Raw genomic sequence first — 27,582 nt, 5'->3', positions numbered from 1 at the left:
AGAGTATTTAATACAAAATAGATAAGTTATTTTAATTTTTCTTGATCAACATTTTTCACACAAGGAATTTTTTTACACCATACACCTATCATAGAGGCCGTATTTTTAAAGATAATAAAAAACACCTTTTACAAGTTTGATGTGCTTTTGTACAGAAAACAAGGACATATAATTATTTTTTCTGTATTCCTTCTGGTTGTTTCTGAAAATCGAAAAACTCAGTTTTTTCTGACTCACCCTGTATAAATTTTTTGGTAAATCCTTGAGCAATAATAAATAGATAAAAATATTAATTGGCGCCGCCAACCGCCGTTTTACCGCCGTAACCGCCGAAAATGGCGGTTTCTGTTATTTTCCGTTTTTTGGCGATGATCAGAAAAAGTATTTTTTTTTGTTATGAAAAATAAAAGTTCGTCCTAAAATTTGGTCATCCTAGCTGCAAAATTGGCCGCTCTACAGCTGTTTTAAAATTTAGCGGCTGGCCGCTAAAAAGCGGCCTGACCGCTATGACTAGAAAAAGTAATTTTCTCTAAAAATACACATGAACCACCAGAAAAAATTTTACGTCTTTATCTGTAACAGAAGCCGAGATAGAGGGGGGGGGGTCAATATGACTCCCCCCGCCCCCCCCGATCTATTAAGGTGGGAATAGGGGCCCGATCTGTAAGGGTTAATATATAAGACAATGATAAATAATTTGATGGTGATGATAAAGAAAACTCTTTCAGTAGATTAAAATTAATTATTAAACGTTTGGGCGCTGCAGGTTTGACCAACTTATCAGGATTCATTAAAAGTATCCATAGTTTTTAAGCTAACAAATTAGAGAACTTATTTTAAGAACTTTGGGTATAAGCATACTATTCCTCCTCCCCCCCCCCCCCCCCTCGTTGGTAAAATACTATATTTTCAATAGTTTAATTATTTGGATGAGTTGATTATAACGGTCTCTTTCATTTAAAGATTACTCTTCAAAACTTTATTCTTGGTTATTTTTTAATCATTATCTGTTCTATGTCTGAATTTTTAAAAAATATTTGTATATTTTCGAATCCTTAAATTCAAGGTGCAGCACTTTTGTGATGGACAAACTTGAATCTGACTTTAAGATGTAACTATCTACAGTAAAGGAATGTAACCGGTATAGAACACGTTTTGCGTGTGAAAAATGCAAAGTTTTGAGGGTTTGTTTTCCTGGGATAAAATTTGAATTAAGTTTCTCTGAGCTGAAAATAAAACCTATAATTATTTCTTTATTAATTCTTTGTATTCAATAATTTAGGGTTTTTAGAAAAATCTGAAAATTAAGTGTAAATTTACTAGGGTGACAACATCCATAAAAGCGAAGCTCTGAAACGGAAGAAAGTGCTTAAATACAGGATATTGTTTAAGGATATACTAAAATTTTTAGGACTCGATTATATTTTGTTGTCTTCGAAATCAGTATTCCAAAAAAAATCAATCGCATAATTTTATCACATAAAAAAAATTCTGTTAAAAAAGTTAAAAGTCAACATGTTTAAAATGGTAACGATTACGCTTTCTAAATCGTACCTAACTACTACGGGAATCGCCATGCAAAGTTTGGAATTGATAGGACAATTCTAACATGTTTAAATTAACGAAAGAGCTAACTGTCCGTGACGGAGGACGGGCCTACCCTAATTATAGAAAAGCTTCGCTTTTAAGAATAACATGATATAAGAATATTCTTACCAATTAAGTTAAGATAATGCTTATTATGAAGATCACCACTGTGTTTTTTTATAAACCCCTCCAGGTCCTAAAATAGTATTTAATTTATGGCGTTTAAGCTAAACTTAAAATAAGTTTGGTTAGGTGCACGGCGTTAAATTGATGTACACTTTTAATAATCATAAACAAAATTGCCCCTTTTGTAGATTTAAAAAATTGTTGGAAAAAGTCTCTAATTATTTTAAGCCAACGAATACGGTTCAATTTGCCCTCCCTCCCTGCGTTAGGTTATGTAAAGTTGAGGAGAGTATGGCTGAAACCAGTTCTAATCCTGCGGATACTAAAAAATGGCTATTCAATCACGAAATAATTAGATGATATGTTGTTTTGAAAATAACAAATTTTTATAGATAGTTTATTTTGCAAATTGAAATGTTTGTAAATACAAATTTTCTTGCTGACCTTAAAAAATAATTTAATGTACTAATAAAACTTTTAATACGGAAAATAAATGCCAAATCGTAACAATTATATTCCAATGATATGTTTAATTTAGTATAGATTTTTAAAAAATATTTTTTCTTCAAATTTTGTTTACCTTTACAGTTGGACTTGATTTTGAAATTGCATAAAGTTCATCTTCCAAATTCTAAATTAAACTTTTATAAATAATTGTTTTTAAAAAGTTTGTGGTCAATTTAGGTTGCTTACAAGGACATATAAGATAGGTCAGTTCGTTCACCCAATAGGGATTTGTTAAAAGGGGTGGATGAGGGGATGATCAATACTTTAGCCAGCTACTAGTTTTACTTTATTAGAGTACATGATAATCTGGTGTAATATTACAACCATTGAAGCTTAGAATTTTGCATTTTCATACCATGGAAATTTTCTGTTGTCTTATTAACGAAAAAAAATTGGCGCGTTCCCTCAAAGTGCCTTGTGGAGCATAGAACCCCCGTCCTCTTTTTTTAAAACCCATGAATAACCCCCACCGTGGGCCCTAACCCTGCGGGGCTATCAAGTGTCCAATATATAACCTAACCTTGTTATCTAAAACAATGTAATAAACAAACAAAAACAACCCCCTTCCCTCTTATTTTCATAAATCATTTTCTCGTATTCATTCGAATCCGGTGGATAGGAACCGGTTCTCATCCATACGAAAAAACTATGTCTAGCATCGTATTATATCCAGCTTTCTACGAATATAGAAATGTACAATCATAAGATCAAAACCAGTTTTTTTAGCCGGTGCCTTTGGCACCTCGGGGCTAAAAAAATAGTTTTAATCTCACAATTGTACTTTCTATATCCGCGGAAAGCTGTTTAAAATACGATGCGAGAAATAACTATTACCTTCTAAATTAGGAAGGGATAGTGTTCACAAGGCACTTTTGAGGGAAACTTTGCTTTTTATCTTTTTTCTAGAAATCAGGGAAAGAGGGGACATTGTGCTGTTTATTACACTAGTCCTCAAAGTTTTATGAAAACTTTTTATTATTCGTTGTCTCGACAACTTTGGGGACTATTATTAAATTTTGATTGGTTGATTTATTAAGTTGAGTGTCCAAACGTTTTAAGCCTAATTTTAACCTACATAAGGGGTAAATTTGTGTATGAGCATTGGGGATGTACGTACAACAATTTATCGGCTATTGTATTATCCCTGTTAGCATCATAGTTTTAGTAGCGTATCCACACCTAAATGATTACAATTTACCTGTACAAAGTTAGCTATAAACTCTGATTCAAAAGGATTCATACAAAATCTACACCGCCATAGGCAATCTGAAAGAAAATATAATATTAAAAGCGAAGCTCTTCTATAGTTAGGGTAGGTCCGTCCGTCATTAGTGGTTAGCTTTTTTTGTTAATTTAGACATGTTAGAATTGTCCTACCGATATAAAACTTTGCATGGTGATTCCTATAACAGTTAGGCACGAAGGAAACAGAGCAACTATATAATCGTTACCATAATGTCAGTACATCCATTACAAACATGTTAATTTTTAACTTTTTTCGACAACAACTTTTTATGTGATTTAATTATCCTATTGATCTGATTTTTTAAGCCGATTCCTATAGAGCAACAAAGTATAATGTTATAAGCGAAGTATGTCTATAATTAAGACTTAAAAATGTAAGCACGTCCGTAAACAGTATCCTGTTTAAAAACAGTTTTTTAAGCAATTTACTTAAAATTTTGCTTATTTAGTTCTCACAGTCTGTGTTAATGTTCGTTTGTCCTACTTTTTTTAGAGCTTCGCATTAATAAATGCTGTCATTCTTGTTTTTACATATATTAATAATAATTCCAAAGACGTAATACTATTAGAATAACGTCAGCTAAAAGGTAACTACGTTAGATGGACGTTGTTACGGATATATCCTAATTATATATAAGCTGTGCTGCTAATCCCTGTAAAAGTAACAGGATCTCTGACTATCTGTCTGTACCAAAGATCTCACTAACCTCTGAACCGATATGATTCTCCTTTACATTATAGTATCTCATAAGCCTAGGGAATGCTTATAGCTATTTTTGGGGAGGGTACAACCAACCTATAAAGAGAAAACGCCAAAAAATGCAAAAAAAAATACTGTATGACTGGTTTTCCTCTCCAAAACTTTTTCTTTTTATAACTACAATTGAAAGTGGGTTGGGGTTGACTTCTCCTCTACTTAGAGGCCTCTAGGGGAGTAACCGTACCTTTGTTGCAATTTTCTGGCAAAATAAGTCCCTCTTGACAATGGGAACATTTCAGGGCTGACACATATGTGCCGAATTCAGTGACATCCATACATCTGGCACATCTGAATATAGTTCAATATTATCCCACTAGAGGTACTCTTGCATCATACATATGGCACATCTGAATATAGTCAAATATTATTCCACTAGAGGTACTCTTGCATCATACATCTGGCACATCTGAATATAGTTCAATATTATTCCACCAGAGGTACTTTTGTATCATACATCTGGCACATCTAAATATAGTTCAATATTATCCCACTAGAGGTACTCTAGCATAATACATCTGGCACATCTGAATATATTATGTCACTAGAGGTACACTTGCATCATACATCTGGCACATCTGAATATATTATTTCACTAGAGGTACTCTACCATCATACATCTGAATATAGTTAAATATTATCCCACTAGAGGTACTCTTGCATCTTACATCTGGCACATCTGAATATAGTTAAATATTATCCCACTAGAGGTACTCTTGCATCATACATCTGGCACATCTTAATATAGTTCAATATTATCCCACTAGAGGTACTCTAGCATCATACATCTGGCACATCTGAATATAGTTAAATATTATCCCACTAGAGGTATTCTTGCATCATACATCTGGCACATCTGAATATAGTTAAATATTATTCCACTAGAGGTACTCTTGCATCATACATCTGGCACATCTGAATATAGTTAAATATTATCCCACTAGAGGTACTCTTGCATCATACATCTGGCACATCTGAATATAGTTAAATATTATCCCACTAGAGGTACTCTTGCATCATACATCTGGCACATCTAAATTTAGTTAAATATTATTCCACTAGAGGTACTCTTGCATCATACATCTGGAAAATCTAAATTCAGTTAAATATTATTCCACTAGAGGTACTCTTGCATCATACATCTGGCAAATCTAAATTCAGTTAAATATTATTCCACTAGAGGTACTCTTGCATCATACATCTGGCACATCTGAATATAGTTTAATATTATTCCACTAGAGGTACTCTTGCATCATACACTTGGCACATCTGAATTTAATTCATTATTATCCCACTAGAGATACTCTTGCATTATACATCTGGCACATCTGAATATAGTTCAATATTATCCCACTAGAGGTACTCTTGCATCATACATCTGGCACATCTGAATATAGTTCATTATTATTCCACTAGAGGTACTCTAGCATCATACATCTGGCACATCTGAATATAGTTCAATATTATTCCACTAGAGGTACTCTAGCATCATATATCTGGCACATCTGAATTTAGTTCATTATTATCCCACTAGAGGTACTCTTGCATCATACATCTGGCACATCTGAATATAGTTCAATATTATTCCACTAGAGGTACTCTTGCATCATACATCTGGCACATCTGAATTTAGTTCAATATTATTCCACTAGAGGGATTTTTGTATTGTTTGTTATCCTTTGAATTCGAATTCATTTTGTACATTTACAAACATTTAATCTATATGTGTGTTTTCTAACCGTTGAACCATTATGGTTCTTTTTTTCAGTCAAACTTCTTTGGGGAAGGGTACCTTCTCCTTCCCAAGAGAAATAATCCCAGGAAGAGCTCTCTTCAACAAAATACAAAGATTGAATGTGGAGGGTTGAATCTCTTCCCTTCCCTTCAGCGCTTTATAGGCCTCCAGGGGCTTTGCCGCTAATGAGACTTAAAGTCTTTAAAAATTTGGCGCAGAAATTTTAAAATCTAAAGAATATGAAACCTGCATTGAAAGTACCATTCTTCTTCCAAATGTGTTTTTCTTTTGGGTACCCCAAATATGGATGGCAGATAACTTATAGTTATTTCTTCCCCCTAAATAACATTGAATCAGTGTTTTGTTAGTTTTTAATTCTTCATAGTAACATAGACAGCTTTCTGCATTTATTAAAATAAAAAAAAATAATATTAAAACTCGTCGGGGCTAACAAAACTGGTATTAATTTTATGATTTTAATTTTAATATTCGTGGAAAATTATCTGTAATACGATGCTATGTAAGATTTTAGTATGGCTGACAACCGGTTTCAATCCAGCGGATTTTAATCAGTTTCGAAGCCATACTGGAAATCATTTTATCCTTTTTTTGTATTGGAACATAATTCATTAAGAACAAATTGTTTAAAACTTACTTCTTCAATAAGCCTTCTTGCTCTAAGAGTGATGGAAAAATCTTCAATGTTCACTAAAACAAAAACAGTTTTAAAAGCAATAAAGTTTTTTGATAAATCAATGTGACGTCATATAAATGAAGGATTATCCATATCTTTTTAGGGGTTTTCTTTCCCACTTCTCCTTTCATCTTCCTCATTTTTATGACGTCACATGGCTGATTTTTTTGACATTTTGTTCCGCTTAAATTAGAAAACTCCAAACCTGAATATCTTGAATTACAAACACAATCATGAGAGGCCAAAGACAGTGTTGGATATATTCCTCTACCTATAATTAAACAAGGATGACAACATCCATAAAAGCGATGTTCCGAAATGGTAGGACAAACGAACATTAACACTCGTACATTATCAGAACTGATTCATTAATAAGCAGAATATAAATATACAAGTTTAAACTAAATTTCAAGTAAATTGGTTGCAATACTGCTTAAATACAGAATACTGTTTAAGGACATACTTACATTTTTGGGACTTGATTATAGAGAAGCTTTGCTCATAACATTGTGCTATAGTCAATAAAGGTTCTCGCTATCCAGTTGACTGATATGGTTATCTTTTACAATGTAGCTTTTTTAGACCGTGTTTTAAAGTGCTCCTAGAGGCCTCTAGGGGCGCTACCGCTAGTTGAATATATGTTTTACCTTTTATCATTTCTTTCTTGTCATTAAAACCCACAGAATTTGTAGCAATTATACCAATAATTCTAAACGAAAATATAAAAATTATGATAGAATGAAAAACATTTTATTTATAATGAAATCTAGTTTTTTTTGTATAGTTGAATAATAATGTTTATTATGTCTAACTAATGTATTTCAGAATCTGACTTGAAAAGGCATTTGACACTAGTTGAATTAGAAACTTACTTGTGAAGGATTGTATCATCAGCAGTAGTCAAAACCTGTTTTAATGGATATAAATTTCATGAATACATCTCTGAATAATTAATTTGGCAAAATTTTTATGTTGTGGTGTCACTTAACTTGGTGCATACACAAATATTTTACCTTAGATTTTAATATTTTAAAATTATTAGTAAAAAAAGCTAAATTATGAAATTTTCTCCATTCCTGTTTCAAAACATCAACAGTGTTAAGTTGAAACATTTTCCATTCTTCTAGATTTTGGCACCTCTCCTCTGTGTGGTCCATTAACTCACCTTAGGAACAACATTAATTTTATTTTTAAAATTAGGCTAAAGTGTTAATAAAATTAAAAATTTTGTCATCTTAATGTTTCTAAAGGTACATTACTAAAAGGTGGTATAATGTCAATATATTAATTTAAAATGTAAAATTATTAAAAGGGAACTATGCACGAACAAGAGCAAGTGATTCTAAGCAACTTCCAACAGTGATTCTAAATGTTTTTTTGTACATATTCTAGAGTTATGTTTTCTATGAATAAAACTTTGAAATGTTAAGCATTTTTTGATGAAATATCATCAAATGTATTGTTGAGTTTAACGGTTCAAATAAAATACACGCCAATAACTGTTTACAATATTACAAGTTACAATCCCTTTTTCTAAATTAACATTTTTCATTGAAAAAGTTTTCATTTGTGTCACAGCAATTTGAACTCAACAAAATATTTGATGATATTTCATCAAAAAAAATGCTTAACACTTTAAATTTTATTCATAGAAAACCATTGTGAAACTTAATCATTTCAATTAGTATATCAAACATAAACCTAGAATTTTCACAAACAACATTTAGAATCACTGCTGGAAGGTGTTTGGTATCACTTGCTCTCGTTCGTGAATAGTCCCCTTTAACCTTTTTTGTCATCTTAATGTTTCGATAGGTTCATTAATAAAAGATGAACATGGAAGAGTAGAATACATCTACAATACAAAGTAGCTTGATGTGTGTCTGTCCGTCCCTTAAGATGTCGGTAACCACTGAACCGATCGGATTCTACTCTTCAGGGAATATACCTACTGGTCCTGTGGTGGTTTTAGGCTATTTTCTTGGGGGTTGGATACCCACAACCACCATGAAAATCTCCCCCACCCCATTTTTAAAAATTAATTGAAATTAGAGGTACTTAATTTTTTTATTACCTCTTAAGGCAAAACCCCTAGAGGCTAGGGGCGAAGCCGCTAGTATTTTATATTGCGATTCTGAGAGAGTAATCAATAATATAAATGAATCTTACTTATAGGATTCCAAATTGGAACACCATTCTCCTTTAGTTTATATATTCTGTAGGCCAACAGATTCATCAGCACATGTTCAGTTCCCTGCAAAATTTAATATTTAAATTTTTTATGCAAAGGAAAAATCTTGAATCTACCAATAAGTTCAAAAAAGTTATCCTTAGATTTCATTCAGTCAAACTTAAATTTTACTGCTGAATCCCCTTCGCTATAATGGATATGTTATTACTTGGATCTTACACCATATTTTCATGTTCTGTCATAAAGTAAAACTTGCAGCCAGCTAAAATTAAGATTCCCTATTTTACCCCATCCCCTCCCCCCCTACTGAATTAATGAACTGACCAACATAAGACATCCATGTAGGCAAGTGACGAGAATTTTTTCTTTGCCATAAAATCCACGTATATACACTCCACACATTTATTCTTGTCCTTATCTGTTCTTTTGGTAGGTTCATATTAAAAAGAAACTTGAAACAGCTGTCTTTTTCTGTTTGAAAACAAACTGTAAATAGACTTAATATTGTAAAAATAATCTACTTACCTTTGATAATTTTGTGATAGCAGCAAGTTCAGAGCATTCTTCTAAATGTTCTTCCTCTTCTCTAAAAAAAATCATAGGTTTATTTGAGAGGCGTGCAGAAGGGGGTGTATCCAACCTCTAGGCGTTCACCCTCTACACCCCCCTTGACAATGGTCTACACCCTCCTGACACATCACTCAAAAACAGCCAATTTAGGTGGTGGAAATCCACTGACAAAAAAATCAAACTTCTCTTGTTGTACGAATTACACCCCCATGATTTTGTTATCGCCTAGGGTATCAACAGTAACACCTATCAGACAACCAACCCTTTGATTGCACGACCTTTGTTTGAGAAGTCCTAACTGTGCATGGTAATGAGTTGCGCCTGTTTTGGGTCAAGGCATTCCCCATGCTCTAACTATTTATGTCGGAACCATTTTTAACGTCTTTAGATATGACGCTGTATCGAACCTATCAACTTTCCGACGTTGAGCGGATGCGCTACGTGTTGAGATACGGTCGCGGGTTGGATGTGCGCCTCACGCACCCTGTGCACGCCACTTAGTTGGTAATGCGCATACGCAAAGTATGAAAGTCACCTGCACATTTCGTCACAAAGTGGAAGGTTACAATCAGTGCAATAATATTCCCCAGAATGCTCCTGTTAACAAAATAAAATTAATGTGCACGCGCGAAATCAACAAAATCAAGCTGAAAAAAAACATGAATAATGGGAAAGTCATGTCAATATGAAAGGAAAAAAGAAATTGAAATGATAGTTATCTATGATATCGTATTATAGACAGCTTTGCGCCAATATTAAAATGAAAAAATGTAAGGTTAGTTCCAGTCTTTTTTGATTTTTCAGTATTGCTGAGGACAGTTTCTAATATAGCGGATATTAATCTGATTTCGAAGCCATCCTATTATATAAAGTAGTAAGTTTTATCTGTAGCGAAGGATCTTGCTAACCGATGAACCGATTTGGCTCTCCATTACAGTGAAGCTTTTTAAAGGACCAGGAAAGTTTTTCAACTACTTTGGGGAGGGCATCTCCACCCTCCCACTAAAAAATTAACCTAAAAAAAATATTTTATTTTTAAAACGAAAATTAAAAAAGGGGGGGGGGAGTGTCTTTTCTCCCTCCTTTCTAGGGGTATAGCCACTAGAAATTAGACAAAGAATCAGAGCAATCTTTATTGATGTAGAAAAACTCACCCTTAGACATTGAACACAGACTGGAGTTGAGGAATGATGGGGTCCTAAAAAAGTATTTGAGTAGTTATTCATTGCATCGTATCATAGACAGCTTTCCGTGGATAAATTGTAATATTGAAACCAGTTTTGTTAGCCCAGAGGTGGGAATAAAAGCCAAGGCTAACAAAACTTGTATTAGTTATATGATTCTTATTTTAATATTTGTGAATAATTTGTCTTTAATACCATGCTATACATAATTTTTCGGTGTGGTTGAGAATGAGTTCAAATCCAGCGGATATTAATCGATTTCAAAGTTATACTGGAGATATTTTTTTATTTGATTCCCGGATATGTTTCCTTTGTTGATTCTATAAAGTAATTAAAAAAACATTACCCGTGTAGTTTTGTTCAGTCTAGTGGTAAATTCCCCAGAGGCCTTTATGTACAGACACAAAAGGTCACCAGACACACATACAAACACACATCCTGTTACTTTACTATAAGGATTTAGATGAGGGTGGAAATTTTTTTCAATGGGCTATTTCTCTTGAATAGGAGGGAAAAAACTAACTTGGTTCAATTTACTGATTAGTGGTCTAGATGTACTATATTTATTATCCTACCTATAACTGCTGGCATTTCTACAAGAATAACCTCCAGAGGTTCTATATTCCGTGTTGCTCGTAGACATCTTCCAACCTAGAAAATACATAGAAATACACAATTTGGATGAAACTTTGAAGCAGTTGTGCTAGCAGTTACGCCCCTAGCATTATGGTTGGGAGAGCCAAAGTCAATGACATTTTTCGTCTGCTAGCTAATTGTTTTCTGCTTCTTGGCTGTGTTAATATTCCCGAAACTATTGGTTAATTTTTAAAGACCCAATTAAGAGTCGTCACAAGGGCCTTGGGATTTACAGTATTTAACCCCTTTCCCTTCTAGTGTTTTACTCTAATTAGATTGTTCCGAATTGCAAACTAAATCTTTGCTCCTGATAAGCTCAAGCATAATTATTAATTGTTAAATATTTCTAGTTAGAACTGCTTAAGAAATTGTACTAGACAAACTTTTCGCACTTGTAAATATTGACTTTAAATGAACTATTGCATTACTATACAAATATTAAAGTACAGAACACTTATATAGATTAGAATATAGACCTGTTCAATAGTTTAAAGTTTTTAAGAAAAATTTATTTAAAAATTGGATCATGGAAAGAAAACAAAGTATAGAGGGTTTCGTCATATTTTCACAGTAGCCTTTCTCTTATTTCTAGACCCTGTGAGGGATTTGACCCTGCGGGGCAATCATTTACCATTACCTAACCTAAAATAATCTATCAAAAGCTACAGTGAAAATACGACAAAACCCGCTACTTCGTTTTTTTTCCATGATCCAAAAATTTTTAATGTACTAGGTCATTTATGCATTTTTTTTAAAAATTCGCCCAGCCCTTTCAGGATATAGCTTGTGAAAAGCCTTGCGGGTGGTAACAATTTTAATATATATGTATATGTTTACTCCTTACTCAGTCTCTTTAAAAGATTTAAAATGCAAAAACATAAATCATTTTAATTCTTTTTTTTATCATCTTTATCGGAACTGATGATCTATTACATTAGTGAAACAATTCCATGAATAAAATTTAAAAAGTTGCGTTTCTATCTAAATCATGGAAAGAAATCGAAATAGCGGGTTTCGTTGTATTTTCACAGTAGCTTTTGATAGGTTAGGTTAGATAAATTGGCACCGCAGGGGCTAGAAATAGGGTAAAAGTAGGTGTGTAAATATGTCTAAACCCGCTACTTCGTTTTCTTTCCATGATTTAAAGTGTTTAAATCTGGACAAATGTAACATACAGTTATGAAAACAAAAATTAATCTTTTATGCAATTTTTTTTTGCGTTAGATAACCTCATACTAACTTTACAAAAATGTGCAGCTTGTTCGAAGGAAGTAAGGGGACAATGGGCTGTTTATTACACTAGTCCCCAATGTTTTGTATTAACAATTTATTATTTGTTTGCTAAACAACTTTTTTGACTTTTATCAAATTTTTGTTGGTTGTTTCAATAAGTTGAGTGTCCAAACGTTAACCATTAATTGTTCTATAGGATGGTTAATTTTGTGTATCAAAATTGGGGATGTACTTGTACATAATGTAGTTTACGTAAAATTGTCATATAGTAATGGACATTTAATTACTTGGATCTTAAACCAGATTATAATGTAATCTAATACAGTAAAATTTGTAGCAATAAAAAATAATATTCTCACATATCCCCTTCCCTCTTACTGGATAAGCAAACTGATCAATAAATTACAGGGGAAATTGCAACTTAAATTGACCCCAATTTTCCCCTGTTATGATATCCACGTACGTATATTCTACATCCATTTATATAGTCGACTTAATATGCCACTAATGACCACTTTTATATAATACAATAATCAAGAAGAAATATACATCTATAATACAAAGTAGAATGATGTCTGTCTGTCTGTTTGTTTGTCTGTCTGTCTGTCTGTCTGTCTGTCTGTCTGTTTGTTTGTTTGTTTGTCTGTCTGTCTGTCTGTCTGTTTGTTTGTCTGTCTGTCTGTCTGTTTGTTTGTAGCGAAGGATCTCGCTAACCGCTGAACCGATCGGGTTCTCCTTTACAGGGTAGCTTCTCATAGGTCCCGGGAAGGTTTATAACTCTTTTCTTGGGGGGTGGGACACCCCCCCCCCCAAAAAAAAATACCAACTCCCCCCCCCCTCCAAAAAAAAAATTCTTTTTAAAACTAAAATTAAAATAGTGGGGTCGACTACCCCAACCCCCCCCAAAAAAATTATCCCCCTCCAAACTTTAAAAAAAAATTTTTCTTTAAATCTAAAATACGAAAAATTGGTTTGATCAAACCTCTTGGGGCAACGCCCCTAGAGGCTAGGGGCGAAGCCGCTAGTTATACATAAAACAATATACATTATACATTGATACAATCTACAGAAAAGTAAAGTTAATGTATTTATTTTTGTTTTGTTTTATATGGTCATTTAAGGTTTCAGGAAAATTCACGTAGTAACATAATGTATGATCTTTAATTACAAAAATACAACGTGTTGTTTTATAAACGTACACTTTTAAGAAGTTATTGCAGCAGTGGCGTGCGGTAGGGGGTTGTTAACCAGGGATCTAAAGGGATAAGACAATAGCCGAAAAATTCTGACTCTCAACCTATTTTAAATGAAACAACCATTCAAAATTCAATAAATTCCCTAAGGTTATTAAGCCAACAAATTATAATACATTATCATTAGACTTTGGGGACTAGTGTAATAAGCATGCCAATGTCCCTTTTTCCCACCTGGTTGTTAACACTCCCTTAATTTTGAAATTAGGAAAGCCTACCTTCCCCTTATTTCATCCCCTATTACAACCCCCTGGTAAAATGCTGTGCATGCCACTGAAATTTTATGTCTTTTAACATAAGATAAATAGTTTTTTAAAACTGATCTATAATACAGATAACCTGCTCAACTTTTTCAAGAACCTTTTTTGTCTGCTAGCAAATTGTTTTCTGCTAATTGGCTTTGTTAATATTCCAGACACTAATGGTTGATTTTTAAAGACCCAATTGAGAGTCGGCACAAGGTCCTTGGTATAGGGACATACAGATATTCAACCCCTTTCTCCTCTAGTGTTTTACTCTAATGTTTTTTAACAATCCGCCCGCCTTGTTTTTTTTAAAATTAAAGATTAAAATATTTTTAAAATTCTGTTAATGTTTATTATTAAAACAAGTGTAGTCCAGTTTAATTGCGTTTATTACTTTGATTTTAAGTGTTTTTAAAATGCGTATTATATATCTGATTATAAAAATGTACATATTAATGTTATTGTGGTATGCGGCAGCTCTGGACCATGCAGAAACCAAGACATTATAGTGATGCTACGCACCTAGTTAAATCCTGTTATTCTACAATTATGAAGCCACCTGAAAAGATGTCAGATAACGGTACTGATTTTATCTCTCAGTTGTCCTGCAAATGGAGGGAGGGGTGTTACCCCTCCCTCTCCCATCTTAAGCACCGGAACCTTCCCCTTCAACCACCAAGTTATCAGCACCACCTCAACCCTGAGGATAAAGGATCTAAACCTGCCCTCACCTGATAGAATCACCCCCACACAGACTGTTGTTGTCACAAGTAATCATCAAACCTTCCCTCTTTAGTACCCAGACCTACCACTCAACCCCTCTATGCTTATCTACCTATTGTGCTGCTCCATGGGCTATCCTGCCTGCCCCAGACAGGGATAGCCATCTACCTAACCATTGCAATTATCTATGTTTTACTGTATGATTTATCTTTAACCATCTTTATTCCTAATCCATATGTATTTATATTATGGTTAACTGTATTCTTAATTCCCCCCACCCTTTCCAGGGATGGGGAATCATGATTGCCCAAACTGACTATTGTATATGTATTATAATGCTTTTATGTTATGATCATTTATTCCTATCCATGTTGTTATTGTTTGTTGTATATAGCTTTAGTATCCTTTAACCCTTCAATAAAGTGACAACTGAAATAGATGTTGATTCTTGTCTAGTGAATGCTAGAGAAGCGTAGCTTCTCTATAGTAAGGTGTCCACGTCTGTTCACACTGCCGTAGTCTTTATTCGAACTCTGGTGTCTGCCATTTACCCTAGGCGGATACCACAACTTTGGTGACAGCTGTGTGAGATTACGGCGAACCACAAGTGTAGAGCAGACGCGCATCTGAGGCTAAGGTACTCCCAGCAGTGAATCTGGCAAAACTGACGCAAGCAACCTGAATTACCCACCCTGGACAGCAAAGTTTAACTCTGCATCCGGCAGTTGTGGAAGCGAGACAGCGAAATTTGACGAATAACCGCGAGCAGCGCTGATATCTAACGGAGAATTGAGCGCCAAAAGGGCTGAAACAGGCCTGCGGACCGGCTGAAACAAGCCAAATAAGTGTAAACGGCTGAAAATAGGCCAATTTTACTGCAAGAGATAGCAGGATCCGAACCAGTGGCGCTAGCAGGACGGGACATTCCCTGCCGCCATCAGCTGGATTTGGATAAGCGGCGCTAGCAGGACGGGACATTCCCTGCCGCCGATAGGCTGAAACACGCCACATAGCTGCAAGCGGCGCTAGCAGGACGGGACATTCCCTGCCGCCGATAGGCTGAAACACGCCACATAGCTGCAAGCTGCGAGCCAACATACAAGTGTAGTGCACCAGAACAGAGAAAAACTACGTCAACTCCAAGTACCCTGAGAGGCTACAACGCAGCCACCCATCTAGAAAAACAGATATTATGTTACATTGCAGGGATTACCCCCCTGGTGTGATGGCTAAACAATAGATTTATGAGCAAAGCTTGGCAAACAAATTGTTGTGTTGTGATAAATCTAAGAATAGAACAGGCTTGGATTTATTGTGTATTGTGATAACAGCTAAAAATAGAACAGAGTTGGTAAACAAATCTGTTATGCAATTGTGATAAGGACAAAAATAGAAGCTAGATGTAATATAATAAAGACCCTGATATACAATCAAATCACCTCAAGCCTATAGCACAACAACAATACACCCCTTATTCCAAGGGAAAGGGAGGAGCCCCTCTCCATTGAAGGCAAATACAATCAGGGTGATATAATAGATAAGCCTAGGATTAAGAAGAAAAGGCACTATTACACCAGCACACAGTTACCTCCCTCCCTCACAGGGGAAACGGACGGAGTTACCCCCGTCCCCTCACGCGCTTCCCCCTTCCTACCCACACTAGACTAAGTCCGTCTGTAGTGTGGGGCTAGCGATCGGACACACAGAGCGCCATTCACGGGTAGCGCAACAGAGTGCGGAAAATATCATAAATCCAACGGACGAAGCGGACCAATGAGAGAGCGAGTTGAGGGGTGAGAGCGCGTTTTCCCCGTGTGCGTGGATTTGACGGTGCGGACGCGCGTTGCAAGGACAGGAGATTTCACGCACACACACACACACACCCACACAGGAGAGGGGCCACTCTATAGCATACAACAGAGATATTTTTTTAGGAGAAAAAAACTTGCCAGCTCCTCCCTCCCTGTCTACAGTGTGATAAGGAAAACTAAACCAGTTCCTTAAACCCGCTCAGACCCTCAACATCTCCTAGCCCTGCCAACCCTACTTCAAAGCTGAGTGGTTAGTGAAACAAATATATGTATATATAAATACCCAAGTGATAAATAATGTTGTTTTTTTTGTATCATGGGTACAAGTAAGTGAATACTAACCCCACCATACAACACTGGAAACTGATATGGTAACTGAACTTTATACAGAGGAAGCGTGATTTTTTTGGAGCAAGGAGGAAAGCTAGCTAGCTCTGGGGATATTCTTATACACGTATATATATATATATGGGAGTGTAGCCATATATATATGTATATAGTTAGCCTACCTATCCATATATCTACCAGCGGATACGCTCCTAGAGACACCTGTGGATCCCTAACATATTCCTTTTACCTTTAAGCCAAGATCCGCTGGTTATCACAGAAATCAAGAGCTATACTGGAAAGGAGAACAACTCAGGCTCAACAGTTAAACAAGACGCTGGCACCAACAGACCCACCCCCTGCTACTTATCATGGGGACGCGCCAGCCACAGAAACTCTTGAGCCAGGAGGACCGAGCCTACGGCTACGTGGACTACCACCCTAATTACACAGCTATAGTATTTATATTAGGGGTGAGCCGGCTCGAACCCCCTTGCGGCGCGGCTACTCTACTCTGCTCCTACATCTACAAGAAAAGAACTTGGCAGCCCCTAGCCCGATGTGCGGAAATAGAAGACATTCATGATTGGGCATTACCTGTGTGCCTAGGCCTGCTGCTGACACTGTGGTGGACAGAAGTCTTCATTTGGACCAGAACCACCAACATCTGTACCCCACCACTCTCTGCTTCTTCATACACGATACTGCTTCTGTTATTACTCTGGCCTACTGTGTTGAGTACAGTGAACATCAAACACATGCCAGGTCACAGACCCCTGGTCCCTGAGATGCCCTTGTCTGGAAGGGTGACTGAATGTCCGCTGCACCGCTCCTGTTCAGTTGGTGCTCAACGCACGAGAAATAGCAATACTGGACTGGGGATTGCTGAACCTGTAGGTGTCCTCCTGGGGGTGTTGAACGATGCAACTGAGCCTAATGAGAAGGTGACAAGCTTCAGAGACTTAGTGGCCAGCCCCAAGATGGACACTACTACCAGAACTGAGATTTCAAAGGGGCCCAGCCCTAGGGCCAGTGCCACCTGTTTCTGGGGTGGAAAGGTCCTCCCTGGCACTGGCCTCACCAATCTGGAGGATGGGGAGCTGTCCCAGGGGAATAGGCTCTTCACCCAGATGCCCGACGCGTACCTGGGGGTGGGGGAGCCGCCACCCAAGCCTCCCTGGGAGCCCCCAGGCATGGAACGACTGGGGACCGGCCTAAGGATGGGGACTGGTGACCTGCTGCAGTGGAAGACTTTACCCAGCACGGAGGGAGCAGGGTTGACCAGCAGCAGTGAGGCTGTTCCCCCACACTCCAAGACCAGATGCCGCTACTCTGTTGAACCACTGCACATGTCCCAGCCAAGTTCCCCCATGCTGCTGAAGATGGAGGCCCACCAGGATGCAGAGCTCCAACTAGGGAAGTCAATAAGAAGGCCACCCCTTGCCAAAACCAGAACCACCGCAGGGGCTCCCCACCAGCAGCTGACGGAGCCTGGCAGGGACGCAATACCAGCTGGCAACTCTGGCCCAACTCAGGTGGCTACCAACAGTCTGCTGACAGTCCGGAATACAGTTCAGGCTACCATCAGTATGGCATCTTCTGGGCCTTGCTGGTCCACCTGTGGGTACCTGTCCACACACTGGCCACAGGTACCCCCCAGAGATCATAGCCCCCTTTCCGACTGGCACCATCAACAGCCTTTGCTACCAACCACCTGGCATACCCAGAGGCAGGATCCCTCATGTGGAGAAGCACCTGCAGAAGCTAAGGCCGAGGCTGGCCTCGCCACCCAGGGGAGGAGAGCCGCTGTTGGATGGAAGGAACCTGTGTGTATGGGGAGGAGGCTGAATGTAACCAAGGAGCCACCACAAGCAGCCCAGCACCACCTGACCCCTAGTAGGGGAGACCCTGTTTGTCAGCTGGTGCCCCAAATGGAGGAGGAGAGACCTGGCAGGTTGATACACCCTGGGGAAGCCGGCCTGATGGGACCCAGCTGGACGAAGGGGCGCTGCCGCTTCAACGGCCACACAGCCGCCAAGTGTAGAACCGGTTGGGACCGGGCAATGAAGAAACACCAGGCCGCCCAACAACCTGCATGCAACCAGTCTGCCACCCAGGTCCACCTGGAGGGAGATGCCCAGCCGTCACCCCAACTAGCTGCCGCCGCTGGGGCCGCGGCTACCCAGGAGTCTGCGTCTCAGATTGGGACCATGGTGGCCAGGATCAACGTGCTGGGAGGAGCGGCTGAACCCAACCGGGTTGGCCTGGACCGCAGCCGCAACCACAGGGGACCGGTGTCCGTAACCCCTGCCACCCCCAGCAAGAGCCGAGGGGCGCTACCCAGCGCCACCGGGACGGTGTACGGGGAGGCCCTGGCGGCCGCCGAGTGGGAGAGGCAAGAGGCGCTAGCCAGCGAGTCTGAGTCGATGTATGGGACGCCAACCGGCGTCGCCACCTGGAAGGAACGAGAGGTGCTTCCCTGCACCACCAAGCTGATGTCTGGGGCGACAACCGTCGCCGCCACCTGTGAAGACTGGGGGGTGCTATCCAGCGCCCCACGCTGGTGCCTGGGGCGACAACCGTCGCCGCCACCGAGAGACCTGGACCCCTGTGAAGACTGGGGGGTGCTATCCAGCGCCCCCACACTGGTGCCTGGGGCGACAACCGTCGCCGCCACCGAGATACCTGGACCCCGGAATGAGCCCGCAGCCCCAGAGGAAGGGGTGACACCCGTCACCCCCAGCCAGCCAGAGCCCCCAGCCAGCAGGGAGAGTCCAGCTGTCCCTCACCCTCAACTGCATCCAGCTGTCTACCTCCCTCAACCAAGCCAGGGTAATTGTATTGCACTGGTGTACCAGGAAGTTTGGGCTGGGCCAAACTTGCCTGCGCCCCCTGCATCTGCCCCAGGAGCCAGGGTATCAGCCATTACCAGCCAAACTGAAGAAGCTTTGACCGCTGCCTGGGGAGTAACACAACTAGAAGCGCCAAGTGCCGAGCCTAACCATAGAAGTAGAGGATCCCCAACAATTATGTCTACCCAAGATGGAGACAATGTGCCTGGACCCCTTCAGGCTAGGGGAGGAAATCCGGAACCTTGTGCCTCCAGTCCACTAGCAGCAGTGTCCGTGGATGGGCCTGTCTCCCAGCCAACTAGAGCGGAGCCACCCTTGCAGATCCAAGACAGCCTCCGGCATAAAGGGTGGACTGTTACCTTTCCCTACCCCGCAGGTCGGACTGCCATGCACCACCCTGCCAATGTCCAGAATGAGCCTGAAGGAGGCAACGCTCCTACAGTATGGCAACCACCACCTGCCCGCGTTGACAGAGACCCTGGAAGCCGAATGAACCTGGTCCAAGCCCCCTCATGTGCTGTGCCACCCCTGGAGGTTGCCAGGGTGGCCTCAGAGGTACACATCCAACGGCCAGAAGATCCAACAGGACCAGCTACTCCAGCAGATATAGCCGATTCCGTTAGACCTGGGGAGGGCTGGAGTCCACCACCGTCCAGCAACTGGTATCCTGGCGGACCCATTCCACAAGGACAACAAACTGAAGGCCGCAACCACTGTCGGAAGTCTGGCGGTGCAGACAACCCCTCCAGCCTTCCGAGGGGAGAGTTGTGGTATGCGGCAGCTCTGGACCATGCAGAAACCAAGACATTATAGTGATGCTACGCACCTAGTTAAATCCTGTTATTCTACAATTATGAAGCCACCTGAAAAGATGTCAGATAACGGTACTGATTTTATCTCTCAGTTGTCCTGCAAATGGAGGGAGGGGTGTTACCCCTCCCTCTCCCATCTTAAGCACCGGAACCTTCCCCTTCAACCACCAAGTTATCAGCACCACCTCAACCCTGAGGATAAAGGATCTAAACCTGCCCTCACCTGATAGAATCACCCCCACACAGACTGTTGTTGTCACAAGTAATCATCAAACCTTCCCTCTTTAGTACCCAGACCTACCACTCAAACCCTCTATGCTTATCTACCTATTGTGCTGCTCCATGGGCTATCCTGCCTGCCCCAGACAGGGATAGCCATCTACCTAACCATTGCAATTATCTATGTTTTACTGTATGATTTATCTTTAACCATCTTTATTCCTAATCCATATGTATTTATATTATGGTTAACTGTATTCTTAATTCCCCCCACCCTTTCCAGGGATGGGGAATCATGATTGCCCAAACTGACTATTGTATATGTATTATAATGCTTTTATGTTATGATCATTTATTCCTATCCATGTAGTTATTGTTTGTTGTATATAGCTTTAGTATCCTTTAACCCTTCAATAAAGTGACAACTGAAATAGATGTTGATTCTTGTCTAGTGAATGCTAGAGAAGCGTAGCTTCTCTATAGTAAGGTGTCCACGTCTGTTCACACTGCCGTAGTCTTTATTCGAACTCTGGTGTCTGCCATTTACCCTAGGCGGATACCACATTATTATTGGGATAGGTCAAGGAAAGATAAATTACTATTCTTCCTATAATGAAAAGAGTAAGTATGATTAAGCCTCTCTACCATAACTAGAAACCCGCAGTATAAGCATAGATGATAGCGTGCCTGCTTGCCTGCAGTTTAGAGTCTGGACAACACCGTGTCATACTAAAGATGTTAAAAATGATACTACTGCTGCTATGGCTGGTGTGTGACACTAATAGTGAGAGTTGGGGCAATTTTGTTTTCCTTAAAATCCCCAAAGCGTTTACAATTTTCAGTCAGGCAAAGGATGTGCAATCAAAGGTGTCAAGAAACATCAAACTCGTTAATACATATCATTGCATCATTTTTATGAGATATCATTGCATCATTTTTATGAGCGTAGCTTTTCTATCCTGTATAAATAGATATATTATTACTTGGATGTTGCACCAGTATTTCATGTGCTCTGATAAATGTGCTCGCAGGTGCAGTGGCTAAAATAACCGATACCCCTGCATCCACCTCTTTACGCCATCCTCTCCCCTTATACCGAATGAACCAACTGACCAATAAATGAGTTCCATAATAACCTAAATTATAGTCAAATTTTCTCCTGTCAATAAATCCACGTATTCTTATCTTCATTCCAGTATAAGATTTTTATGATTGAACTTGTATTAAACGCAATTGTAAGAAAACACCAAGAAAATCATGTAACTCCTATTCATCAAATTTAATTACTGTTACTTAAATACTTTTTCAAAGCGAAGCTACTCTATAGCAGCTTTCACTGTGGAGGCAGCCTAAAGTGTCCAATATAAAATGACGTCATACACTACAAATGACCAATGAGAGGCCAGTATAAATTTAAACATTGAGATTGGTCAATTACAATGTATACTGGCCTATCATTGGTCATTTGTATTGTATGACGTCGTTTTTTTGGGCACTTTACGCTGTTTCTTAACTGTGAAATGATTAAATTAAAATACATTGCATGTAAAAACAAAAACCCTTTATAGCATTCTATATACAGATACTAGATTTTTTCTTGGCTTTTTAAAGCATTTGAAGTATAATTATTCTCTACTTTGGTCAATATTATCCCTGATATGTTTCAAAGTATGCCAAAAACATTTATGCAACAAAAATTGCAGCTCACAAGCCAAGTGCATGATAAGAGGAGTAACATAAATATTAAAATATTTATAATTTTATGAATGAAAATCGACTGGGCCCCTACAGGATTTTTTATTGTCAATTTTTATCTAAATTTTGGATTTAACCTCCACCAAAGTAGATAAAAATCATCTTAGGACTTTAAAAAGCTTAAATGTTAAAACAGTAAGCGAGAACTTTCGGTACAATATACATTTACATACATCCTACCACTTTACATAAAGATTGGCGGCTAAGCCCCTTGAGGCCCCCATAAACCATTGGGAAAATGTTTATTAAATTAAAACAGTGCTTTGAATGTTGTATATTAAAACTTCAATTAGTATTACTATTATTGAACCTAGTAATAGTGTCTAACGTTTTATCTTTGTGACGTAACAAAAATTCATCTCTTTTTTAGGGGTTTCCATTCCCACCTCCACTCTCATCCTTTGATTTTTACTATTACTAGATTCCTATTATTCAATCCTGTGACCATATCTCTGATGACCTCAAGAAACAAATGTGTCCCACCTTAGTAGACAAACATAGATTCATTCATCCTAATTTATTTTCAAAATACAAATCCTTTGCTCTGCGTAGAGCAAATATTTGTTCAAGATTTATGAGCAAACATGACTTTTTAAAGAAAGTAAATTTTCCGACTTACATTATATAACACAAAATTGCTCATTTTTACTTGTACTTTTGGCGCGTAGAAAACGATTGAGGCTGCTGAATTTTTCTTTGCGGGGCCGGGTTATATATAATTGACAAGGACTTTCAAGGTGATGAAAATAATACCCTCCCTCTCCCCCAATACTAGACTCTCAAAAAACTTTGAAACCAACTAAAAATAATTTTACTGGTTTCATCCTTATGATAAAGTAACAGGATGTAAGTCTGTTTGTTCCGAAGGATCTTGCTAACCACTGAACTGATCAAGTTCTCCTTTAGAGGGTAGCCTCTCATGGATTCCGGGAAGGTTTATAACTATTTTTCTTTCTAAATCTTCAATAAAAAATTGCTCCTAGAGTCCTCTAGGGGCGAAACTGCTAGTTGATTTTAAATATTTTACACGCTAAAAGTCGGATCTCTACAACCCCCCCCCCCCTCTCCCAATCCCATGAGAATTTGTAACCTTCCACAAAAACAAAGAAAAGACATCCCTGTAAATTAATAACTTTTAGAGAAGCCATACTACTAACAAGAATGACAACATCTATAAAAGCGAAGCTCTGAAATGGAAGGACAAACGATCATAAACTTGTAGAGTGTCATAAATGAATAAACTGAGTATTAATGTATATGTCGATACAAAAATGTAGTAAATTTGTTGCAAAATTGATTAAATACATGTTACTGTTTAAGGACATACTGACGTTTTTAGGACTTGATTATAGAGATGCTTTGCTTATAACATTATACCTTGTTGCAATAGGAATCAGTATTCAAAAAATCAGATGGATAGGATATTTTTAACATTTAAAAATTTGTTGTCAAAAAAGTAAAATATAAGCTTGTTTTAAATGGACGTATTGACTTTCTGGTAACGATTATAGAGTTGCTGCGAATTATAAGTCGTACCTAACTGTTATAGGAATCAGCATGACAAGTTTGAAATCGATAAGACAATTCTAACCTGTTTAAATTAACGAAAAGAGTTAACTGTAACGGACAGACCCTAATTATAGAAACCCTTCGCTTTTAAAAAGACGGCTTAATATAAAGGTATCCTTATACCCTATTACATAAGAATTATGTAAGCAGTCACTAAGAAAATTATGTTTTTAAATATATATTATGTATGTATTTAGAACAAAAATTTTAAGAAAAAGTACATTCATGAATAAGGTATAACTATTATTATACAATAACTATTTTTGAAATGCTTTTTACTTATTAATGTACAATCAATATTATCGTTAATAAAAAAAAAACTTATTTTGACTAGCAAAATTTTGCATAAAATAGTTTTTCTTGAGATGAAATATCCCTTGTCCTTGAGTACTTCTGATAGATTTTTCTGTTTCTAAGCCTTTTATTTATTTTAATTTTGTTTGGGTATAACAGAGATACGTATTTAGTAATATCAATCATTAATGTTATTTTTATAAATTGGCTTTATTGATATAACTCTTATTCAAATACTAGTTTAGTAGTTACTTCGCCCCTAGGTTCTAGGGGATATTAATGAAGGTTAAGTAAATAGCCTCAAACCACCCAAAGATTTATGTAAAGCATACCCATTAGGATCAGTAACTTCAGAGACCTTAAGTTTCAGACAAAAAAATTCTACTTAATATAATACCTAGGAAAAAACTGTACAATCATAAATTAATCGACACATCTTTTTTATCGAGATTATTACTTTTTACAAGAAATAAAAACGTATAAGATTTCAAGATAAAGAGCTCAAATTTTCAGGGATTATAACTTTACATTTTATATATCTTTACTAAGTTTTATAAAGATTTATTTATTAAGTGGGGTGCTAGATGATTAGATCGATTCCTAGATTTTAAGGTTTTCTAGATTTTCTTGATTCCTATTCAGGATTGACGGCTGAAATTATCATGGATTGAATATGCTTATATTCTACATATTTCCGTCAAATTTTATTAAGATTAAGATCGATTCCTAGATTTTAAAGTTTTCGTGATTTTAAAGTTTTTCTTGATTTTAAAGGTTTTATGATTTCCCTATTACATCAAGTTTAATGTTTGTTATATGACATTTCTCTGTAGTAATTTTTTTTTCGTTAAACATTTATAATTTCTAGCTTCGTTTCTTGTGGATGTTGTCATCCGTGTTTGATATCAATTGCCCTTGGCCAAAACATTGAAATCTAATAAAATGTGGGAATATCTATTACTGTTTCTGTATGTATATTGTATATGTTTGTATTATATCTTAAATAAACAAAACACAAATTTAAATTGACCGGCTTCTATTTATATCACAAAATAGTTAATTGTATAAAATTGAAAATGTTGCACAAGCGGTCAAACGGTTAAACGTGCATGTTAAGTTCGCACATCATTACAAATAATCTTGAATATCTAATACCTACTAATGCAAAAATATGTCGAAGCGCAAATAAATGAGCGAAATTTTTTTCGTGCATTTTCTTTAGCTAGGCGTGCAATACACATGATTGAAAGATAATACCTGCGGCTTTTCTATAATCTCAAATATCTCATTTTTATCCGTTGCCATTCTCATTTCTGAAATATTAATATTTCAAAATGTTAATTTATAGATATAAAAAATGGATAACAAAAAATAAAATCTTCTCCAAAATGGAGAATTCAATTGGTACTCACTGGTTAGTCAGACAAAAACAAGGATGACAACATCCATAAGTAGCGAAGCACAAAAATTATGTATAAGAATTTAGAGATTATTTGTCAAAAACATGTATATTGGGGAAAAATCACGAAACCTTTTCAACATTTGTTTTAAATTTTTTAATACTTATATATCAGTACTATGACTAACAGACTGACGGTCAAAGTAAATTACATGCTGGATGCTCAAAACAACGGGAAATTTAATTTTGATATTTTTAACTAAAAAAATTTTGAAATTGGACCATAAACACCAAAGATATGAGGAAAAATGAAAAAAATATAAATATAGCCAAAAACATGCAAAAAGGCAGCCTGACCCCATTGATGTTTTCTTGAAAAGACAGGAAATTCAATTTTTTTTACCGTAATAGTTATTTTCTTGAAATGACAGGAAATTTTATTTTGATATCTAAAACTAAAAATTTTTTGGAAATTGGACCATAAACACCAAAGACATGAAGAAAAATGTGAAAAATACAAAAATAGCCTAAAACCTGCTGAAAAGTGGTCCGACCGCCAATGATGTTTTATAGTAAATTGGGCTCCTTGATATTGGGAATTTTGTCAAAAAATTTCAGCCTTCTATCTTTTATAGGAGCCGAGAAAATCACGTTTCCCCCAAACTAAGACAGACGGACAGACGGACATTTCAAATTATAGAGTAGCTTCGCTACTAAAAACAGTTCTACTTTATATTAGGATTTACTCTCCTAGTTTCTGTCATTTTCAGAATTTTTTTCTCTCAAAGTAACATAAAATTTCGGAAAATTAAGAACAGTGATAAACATAAGTAATGCAGCATTTAACTTACTTTAAGTACTTCAATGAAGAATGTATTAAAATGTCCTGGTAATATAGGGTAGTTGCGCTACTAAAAACCGAAAATTCCAACAGATGTATGTTAATGATAAACAGTCAGACTTAAGTAAAGAGTTTGACATCTGGAATGTTTGACCTAAAAATGTTCAATGTTTATAACAATTTGTCAGTCGGTAATGCTTATTTGTAAGGAATGAGATTACGTTTCCCCCTCTAAAGCATTAATACATGAATGATATGGGACATATGTTAAAAGTTTTTTTTTTAAATTTTGGTTTTAACATTGTTCCCTCCCCCAAAATAGCAATAAAACTTCCCAGGACCTATGAGAAGCTGCACCGTAAGGGAGAACCATATCGAGACTTTGATAAACATATACAGACAAATACACAGATCCTGCTTCGCTCCTAGCCTTTAGTATCCTTAATAAATGGCGAATTTGCCAAATATTTATAAGCTAATTTTTTTTTAATTTGGAGGGTATTTTTTGAGTTTGGGGGGGGGGATATCCCACCCCCCACGAAAAATAACCTAAAACCTCACAGGACCAGTAGATATATTTCCTGAAGAGATGAATGCAATCGGTTCAGTGGTTACCGAGATCTTAAGGGACAGACGAACGGACAGATATCATTCTACTTTGCATTATAGATAACCTAAATAATATATATAACTAAAGCTTTATAGTAGGTCCAAAGGAACTAACATCTTAACTAATGCAGACAAAGAACCCTTAGATTGAACGTACTTTGTCTGGAAGCACCAACGATTCTCCTTTAAAGTATATCTTCTCATAGGTCATGGGAAGGTTTATAACTATTTTTGGGGAGTGTACCACCACCCTCCCAAGAGAAATAGCACCTACAAAAAATGCCCCCCCCCGTTATTTGTATTTTTTTTTCAACCTAAAAATTACGTGGAGATCGACTTTCCACCTCTCCCAATCTCAAATGCCCCTAGAAGCCACTACCAATACCAACAGTTTTAGTTGAAACGATA

At 37.4% G+C, this 27,582-nt stretch overlaps 1 protein-coding gene across 1 annotated transcript; it reads right to left on the bottom strand.

Moving 5' to 3' along the window:
- Positions 1–1,083: 1,083 nt before the first annotated feature.
- Positions 1,084–25,634, bottom strand: LOC145334227 (SET domain-containing protein SmydA-8-like). The gene is made up of 17 exons (XM_080179603.1): positions 25,583–25,634; positions 11,172–11,247; positions 10,567–10,610; positions 9,948–10,009; positions 9,368–9,428; positions 8,821–8,905; positions 7,734–7,816; positions 7,524–7,564; positions 7,299–7,360; positions 6,857–6,922; positions 6,613–6,665; positions 6,204–6,295; positions 4,410–4,513; positions 3,419–3,486; positions 2,294–2,344; positions 1,717–1,783; positions 1,084–1,226 (listed from the first exon to the last, which is right to left on the bottom strand). Exons 1-17 carry the CDS (start codon positions 25,628–25,630, stop codon positions 1,120–1,122), a joined length of 1,170 nt encoding a protein of 389 aa, XP_080035729.1. The 5' UTR covers positions 25,631–25,634; the 3' UTR covers positions 1,084–1,119.
- Between the last annotated feature and the right edge of the window lie 1,948 nt (positions 25,635–27,582).

The sequence above is a fragment of the Acartia tonsa genome, chromosome 12 (assembly GCF_053477335.1).
Source record: "Acartia tonsa isolate MP-2025a chromosome 12, ASM5347733v1, whole genome shotgun sequence".
Classification (NCBI taxonomy): Eukaryota; Metazoa; Arthropoda; class Copepoda; order Calanoida; family Acartiidae; genus Acartia; species Acartia tonsa.
This window is presented reverse-complemented; position numbering and strand designations above follow the sequence as displayed.